The sequence below is a fragment of the Odocoileus virginianus genome, chromosome 4 (genome assembly GCF_023699985.2).
Source record: "Odocoileus virginianus isolate 20LAN1187 ecotype Illinois chromosome 4, Ovbor_1.2, whole genome shotgun sequence".
NCBI classification, from domain to species: domain Eukaryota; kingdom Metazoa; phylum Chordata; class Mammalia; order Artiodactyla; family Cervidae; genus Odocoileus; species Odocoileus virginianus.
In genome coordinates, this window is record NC_069677.1 from 47228143 (window position 1) to 47235729 (window position 7587).

At 45.0% G+C, this 7587-nt stretch overlaps 1 protein-coding gene across 1 annotated transcript; it reads right to left on the reverse strand.

Annotated features, from left to right (window-relative positions):
- IL12A (interleukin 12A) lies at positions 1-7308 on the reverse strand. The gene is made up of 7 exons (XM_020915586.2): positions 6974-7308; positions 6202-6353; positions 3154-3267; positions 2757-2798; positions 2639-2680; positions 2397-2540; positions 1-681 (listed from the first exon to the last, which is right to left on the reverse strand). Exons 1-7 carry the CDS (start codon positions 6987-6989, stop codon positions 526-528), a joined length of 666 nt encoding a protein of 221 aa, XP_020771245.2. The 5' UTR covers positions 6990-7308; the 3' UTR covers positions 1-525.
- Positions 7309-7587: the final 279 nt, after the last annotated feature.

Genomic DNA, 7587 nt, shown 5'->3' on the forward strand with positions numbered 1-7587 from the left:
TCATTTTATTTTTAGAACAACATAAGATACAGCTCAAATCCACTTGGCAATAAATATCTTAATAAATATAACATAAATAAATATAAGTTAGTTCACACGCTTTCATGAACACAAAATTATATAAATAAATACTTTAAAATAAATTATGTTTGAGTGTTTGTTTCTACAAACACTTTGGTACTAAAATAGCTTATAATTCCTTGCTCTTCTTTTAAAGGGAAAAAAAAGAAAACACGTTCTGTGAGGACATTTTCCCTCATCAATTTTCTCATGAAAACTTATAAAAATAACTTATCCCTAGTAAATATGAAATAGACTTGATCAAAAGAATCATGTGGATAGAACAGTCACATTCTGCAAGTCTGGAAAGATGACTCATGGAAACAAGCATGAGAATTCTGTACCAGCTTCAGTAGGGACAGGTCCAGCCACCCCCTCCCCAGTTCTTAACCCATGCCCGATTACAATCTCTTTGGTTCCAATTTTTCTAAAAATGATTTTAAGGTTAGGAGAGACCTCAGCATTCTAGGAAGAACTCAGATAGCTCATCATTCTGTCGATGGTCACCGCACGAATTCTGAAGGCATGAAGAAGGATGCAGAGCTTGACTTTTGTCTTGTAAAAATCCATTTCTTCCAGAGAGGGTTTCTGTGGCACAGTCTCACTGTTGAAATTCAGGGCCTAGGAGAATAAATATTGAGCATGACATAGACGGTATTCCAAAATTAAAACGTTCATCTGTAAAAACGGGTGAAGCTGATACATGTCTCAGAGCCTGCAACCTACTCCCACATTCCCTCTCCTAAACCCAACGCAAATCCACTCCCAGCCAGATGGGCAGGCAGAACCTGAGGGAAGAAGTGCTCATTATCCAAGCACATGGATCTTCAGTGAGCTCTGAAAAGAGCCTGAAAGCTATTTAGAAAATCATCAGTGGGAGTTGCATTTTAGAAAGGAACAATTCTGTTAAGAGACATCTGCTATGATATCCAATTAATTTTTGTCTGTTACATTAAGAAGCTATGTCCTTTTCAGAAGAGGGAGGTGATGCATTGCTACTGATCGGAAACTGTCTGTCAGTATCAGACCTGCTGGCTCCAGATGCTCAGTCATGTGAGCTAAATCAACCTGGTACTGGGTCTCCCAGTTTGAGCCCTTTAATTTGATAACACAACGCAAGACTGTGTGCTCAGTTGTGTCTGACTCTTTGTGACTCCATGGACTCTAGCCATCAGGCTCCTCTGTCCATGGGATTATCCAGGCAAGAAGACTGGAGTGGGTAACTATTTCCTCTGCCAGGGGATCTTCCCGACTCAGGGATAGAACTTGGGTCTCCTGCATTGGCAGGCAGGTTCTTTACTGCTGTGCCACCTGGGAAGCCTGTATATTTGCACAATGATTGGCATTTTTGCTTGTACTTCCTCACAAAAAGCCCAAAAGAAATGGAGAGTGGGTCATCACCCCATTTCACAGAGGAAGAAACTGAGGCACAGAGGTACAGAATGTCTGGGCATAGTTGTCTGATTACTGGTGGAACTGACTCCATTCTTGGTCCTGAAAATAAAATGTCATCTACAACTGTCTAGATGGTAACATTCTTTGATACTTGCATGATGTCCACTGCCTTTCAAACAAGTAATTTGGCACCAAAAAAAGAAAAAAAAAGAATGAATGAAATAAAAATAAATTTCTTTTCAGATAATCATTCTTGACGCTGTATTTATCCCATGCCCTGGTCACCACAGCAGCACCCTGCTCTTTATTAAGTGGTTATTTCTGTGTTTCACATTAGCATCATGTGCTCTGGTGATTCAGGAAATAACAAGGCAAGTTCTTGTCTCTGAGTTACACTGTGGACATCCCCAGGTGATAAGTCATTTCTCTCTTTCACCCTCATTTCGGTTCCGGATGGGTCCTATCCGGGCACTAGACTAGTGTGTCTTTACTAACAGTATTTGCAGATATGCATGGCCCCCGCCATGAGCATTGCAGAGGTTTTAGAGATGTGTGAGATGAGTGGAGCGGAATCCCTTTTTGGAGGTTTAAATCCTACCTCTGCCATTTCCACGCTGTGTGACCTCGGACAAGTGAACAACCCTCTAAGCACGGGATTCCTCCTTTCCACAGACCCCATGTGGTTGCTGTGGGGACAGCCCGCGTCCGAACATCTTTGCCCAGAGCCTGGGGCACACCACATGATCCACAAACAGTAGGCAGCTCTCCTAACGTGATCGGCTCATGTTGCCCACTCACTAGAGGGCGCCCTCGAGGCTGTCTCCCCTACAGCTGGCTTTTGAAGGTGGCATTTCGGGCCTCCCCCAATACAGGAAGGGCTGATGAGCCCTTCATCAGGGACCCTGGCTGGCTGTCTCAGCATGATGGATGGGAGGTCTTACCTGCATCAGCTCAGCAATAGCTGCCAGCATGTTCTGGTCTAGAAAGATCTGCCTCTTAGGATCCATCAGAAGCTTTGCATTCATGGCCTGGAACTCCATGTGGTACATCTTCAAGTCCTCGTAGATACTTTTAAGGCACAGGGTCTGGGTGATACAACGAAGTGGGGAAAGAACCATTGAAATGGGCTAAAAACATCCCCCAACCCCAATGTTGCATTTGAAGAAAGAATCTTGTGTCTTACTGTCATAAAAGAGGTCTTTCCAGAAGCCAGACAACTCCCATGCTATAAGAAAAAAATAATGAGATATCAATGATATGAATTCATAATATGAGCTGAAACCTTCAATTTTCTGACTTACAGTTATTAAAGATGTCTCTCTGGAAACCAGGCAACTCTCATTCTAGAGCAAAAAAAAAAAAAAAAAAAAATCACACATTGAAAAGATACTAATTCTTAATATAAATTTTTTTGACTCCTCAAACATCAAATTTTTTCACTTTGGTAAAAAACACACATAAAATTTATCATCTTAACTATTTTAAAGTGTATAGTTCAGTAGTGTTATGTATATTTTACACTGTTGTAAAAAACCACATATTTTTACACATTTTTGTTTCAAGTTGAACTTCAACAATGGGGCCTGTTAACATCCCATGACGATGGAGCCCAGAAGCATGCACATTTTTGGAAGAAGATGAGACCTGATGCACAGCCCTTAACCATGTTATAAGCTTTGGAAGGAAAATCCTCTATACCGTGGCTAATTCCAGGGGTAAACAGGCCTCCACTGTGCTGGTTTTATCTTTGGTGATATCTTCATGATCGATCTCCTCAGAAGTGCAGGAGTAAAATTCTAGGGTTTGTCTGGCCTGTAAAATATAAAAAAATCTCAGCTTATGATATTAGTAAGGCACCAGGCTCCCCATAATGCTGGCACCAAAGCAAGAGTTGGCTGCCTTTGACCGCCATCTCTGACCTGTAGAAAATTCAAGGTCTTCATAAGACCAAAGAAACAGGTCATTGACACTCTCTCCCATTCCCTCCTCTCCTTTTGCTTACGACATGTTTCTCCGGATGATATCTTTTTCCGTTATGTAAATACCATAAATCATTTCAACAGGCCGTGCTAATCAGCCTCTACACCATGCTGGGACACTTGCTTCTGGTGAAAACAGTTTTTTTTTTCCTTTTGCCAAAGCATCTGTGTTTTATGAATATCTTTTTCAAATATAGCTTCTAGAGGGGGATTGTTAAGGTCACCACTTGATGGATATAACCAACATGCAACCATGAAAACAAGTGGAGATTTAATGTGTAGTATATACACACACACATCATCTTACCAGCATGCTGAACACATTTATGAAATTTAGTTTAAGAAGTCAATGATTTGTTGATTAAAGATTGAGATCATTTTTCCATTCAACAAGCCTGATATATTCTATGCTAGGTACTAAGGAACGTGACAAAGAAGGGGCTTGTATTATTCCCGCCAGGATTCCCAGTTCAGCTGTGGAGACAGGCCAGTGCCCAAATGACCAGGGGACATGCCAGCAGGTGAGAAGGGCTGAATTGAAGGGTCAGAAGGCTCTGAAAAGGGAGTGGAAAGAGATGAAAAGGTGCCCCAGGGATGGGACATCCTCAGAGGAGGGGGATCGTCAGGCAGAGGGAACAGCATGGGGCATGAATCAAAGCTTGAGACTACAGGACACGTGTGGCAACAAGTAGTAAAGCTTGCTACCCTGTCTGCGGTAGGAAGAAAAATGCCCCCGCCAGAGATATCCACCTCCCAACCCCTAGAACCTGAGACTATGTCACATTATGTGGCAAGGGGGAATTAAGGTTGCAGATGAAATTAAGGTTGCTAATCAGCTGACTCTGAAATAGATTATCCTGGAGTGTCTGGGTGGGTCTAGTGTAATCTCTGGGGCCTTGTAAATGGAAGAGAGAGGCTGGAGAGTCAAGGTCAGAGAGATGAAGCATGAGAAAGACTCATTTGTTGGCTTTGAGGATGGAAGAGGGCCACCAAGGAATGTGGGCTGCTTCTAGACGTTGGAAAAGGCAAGAAAAGGAATTCTTCTCTAGAGTCTCCAGAAAGAGATACAGCTCTGCTGACACCTTGATTTTAGACCAGTGAGACCCATTTCGGATTTCTGACCTCCAGGGCTGTATGATAATAAGTTTGTGTTGCTTAAAGCCATTAAGTTTGCGGTAATTTGTTACAGCAGCAATAGAAAATGAATACACTGCTCCTGGAGGCCTGAGCAGGTTGTAAAAACTTAGATTTGCAACTACACTGCAACAAGAAAAAGAAAAAAATCTCCAAATAAGTTATTTCTGTGATAACTGCTTCCCTTTATTCCAAAATGAAACAGTGACTATCTATATTATTATGGCATTGTTAAAAAAGATGAATCTATGAAATAGTGCCTGGCATACAGTAGGCACTCAATAAGTACTTTTTAAATGAAAAAATGAATAAATAGAGCAAAAAAAAATTATATATATATATATTTGGAAATGTGGGTCCAACTGCTATAGTTCTTCAAATCTTTTCAGGAGAAGCTAGAAATCTGGATTCTTATATGAACGGTCTACTTTTTCAATGACATCAAACTCAAAAATTAAAATAAACTATAAAAGACACTGGCCAAACTTGACAGATCTGTGGACTGGATATGGCCTCTGAATCACATGCATTTGCCACCTCTGTTTTCTCCACAAGTAGCCAGCTGATTTGTTCTGGCAAACTCGACACAGGAATCCTATTAAAAAATCAAATTGAGTTCTGTGATCTTCTAAACTTTGGTGCTACCTCTGGGGAGTAGAAGAGTCAAATTTTTCACATGAAGCATCTATTTAAATCAGAGCTCCTAAATTTTACCCATACCAAACTTTTCTTTAGGAATCAAAGGACTTATCTCTGCAGTTTTCACTTGGTGAGCTGCCTTTTTAATTAAGATGGATTGAACTGTAAGGAAAAATGGGCAGCCCATTATGAAAGGTTGCGGGGGCAGGGGGTGGGAAGAGTTCCTTAAGAAGAACTCGTGGCACTGAGCTTACTTTAAGACATTCATAAAGCAACAAGCTAGAAATATTCCCGAAAGATTTACTAGAGAGCAGGAAGGTCAAAGGACATCTTTAAAAACATCAGTTTAGGCTGTTGCAGCCAAAGCAATAGATGTTGGAGTGTTTTTAAAGGAAGAAGAAAAAAAATTTTTTTGCATTAAAATGTGAAAGCTAAAAAAAAAAAATGAAGCTTTAAATAAAATTAGATAATTCACCCCCTAGAAAAGGAAGTCTGGACATGCACTTTCACAAGCCCCCTGAAATGTGTTACTCTGACAACAAACAGAGCCACCAGCCTGGAAGCTGGCGAGGAGCGTGAAGGGGCAGGGCTGATTCATCTTTGTAGCCCCCGGAGCACAGAGGCTGCCCCTAATAACAGTTTCCTGGATTGATAAGTTGTCAGAGGAACAGTGTGGGCCTGACACAATTCCATCTCTGTTGGCAGGCTACAGGGAACACTGTAAATATCCACTTTCCTCTGTGTAGGCACAGCCAAAACGAATGCCATTGTAATTTATGACCTCTCCTGCCTTCTCTGGAGACACAATTTCATTGAGACTCTTAAGCTAATAGTTGGGCCATTTGTAAAGTTCCCTCTTTCTCTCTTGACAGCTCCTGATTAACTTCCACAATTTCCCCGCAGTTCCTTCAGGTGACCAGGGGTTCAGAGGTGTCCCTTCACTAGAGAGACTGCTGTGGAAACAAGGTGGGAACAAGGACAATGAAAAGCTCACCTTCTGCAGCGTGTCACTGACGGCCCTCAGCAGGTTTTGGGAGTAGTTGAGGCAACTCCTTCCTGGGCCTGCTGTGGTCGGGGGGAGGCTCCTGCCCAAACTGAGGTGGGGCAGGTGGTGGAGGAGGACCAGGGTGGACAGGAGGAGGAGGCCTGCAATGGAATCCAGGGCAAGAATGAGCAGGCCGACCTCCACCTTCCATCTCCTCTGGCCATCTCCGCCGATCTCCTTCCTGGGCACCAGCCTCCCACTGATCTTTCAGAAACTGAGAGATGATGAATCAAGCTCTTGAAGGGCAGTGCTCTGTTCTAGGGCTGAAAGCCAACTCACAGACACTATTGCCTTGTGAGTTCAGACCAGGGCGCAGGGCAGAGTTCACCCAGAAAAAGTCTCCGTTTCAGGAAGAGGGAAAGCGAGGCCAGGTGGGGAAGCCACCCAGTGTTTTGGAAACAGTGGTGAGACATAGACTTGCTTTGAAGCCAACTGGCTGGGATCTGTCCTCTTAATGGGGTCGCCAAGGGAGCCTGGGCAAGAAATTATCCTGCGGGGCCTCAGTTTCTCTTCTGCGAAGTGGGCATAATACTTAGCTCCTGGGGCTGTTCCACGGTTAAGAGAGAGGATGTCTTATCGGGCGCAGGATAAGCCCGCAGTGTCTCCCTGCATCCTTCCTCCTCTGCACGAAATTGCCATCTTCCAGTCTCCACGTAGCCCATCCCAAGTTTCTGCCGCCCGGCCGCGGTCCCCCAACCCGAGGGCAAGGCTGGTTACTCACTGCGAAGCGGGCACATGCTGAGCGGAGCGGCGGGGACGCGGAACCGAGCCGGCAGCTGGATGCAGACGGGTGCACGCGGCAGGTGAGGGTGGTGGTTGGGAGGCCAAGCCAGGGGTCACATTTTTATAATTGCCCGAGGCGCGGTAGGACTTTCCCGGGACTCTGATCTCTTGCTTGCTTTCTCTCTCTGTCTCTCTCTACATCAGCTTCTCGATGACACGTGGAGTCTAGCCCGCGGGGCTGGAGCGCTTTCGGATTAACTCCCCGTGCGCCCGGCCGCAGTCGTTCCGGGACGGCCCCGCCGCCTCCGGCCTGGCCCAAAACGAAAGTGAAATTCGGCGCAGCGTCGCGGCGCAGGGTCCCCGGGCAAGCCCGACCCCTGGCTCGCCCCCCTCGGACGCCCCCCGCCCCCAGCTCCCCAGCCCTGGCCCCGCCGCTCCGCAGCGCCCCCTCCCGACGGAACGCCGAGTAAGGCCATCCCCCGTCCATCCAAATCTAGGATGAGATCTGACCTCTCGCCTAGGTCTGGATGGGGGTAGGCAAATCATTCAATCATCATTCATTTTTTTCAGATAGTCCACGGTGCGCCAGGGCGACACTGACGGGCACCCAGC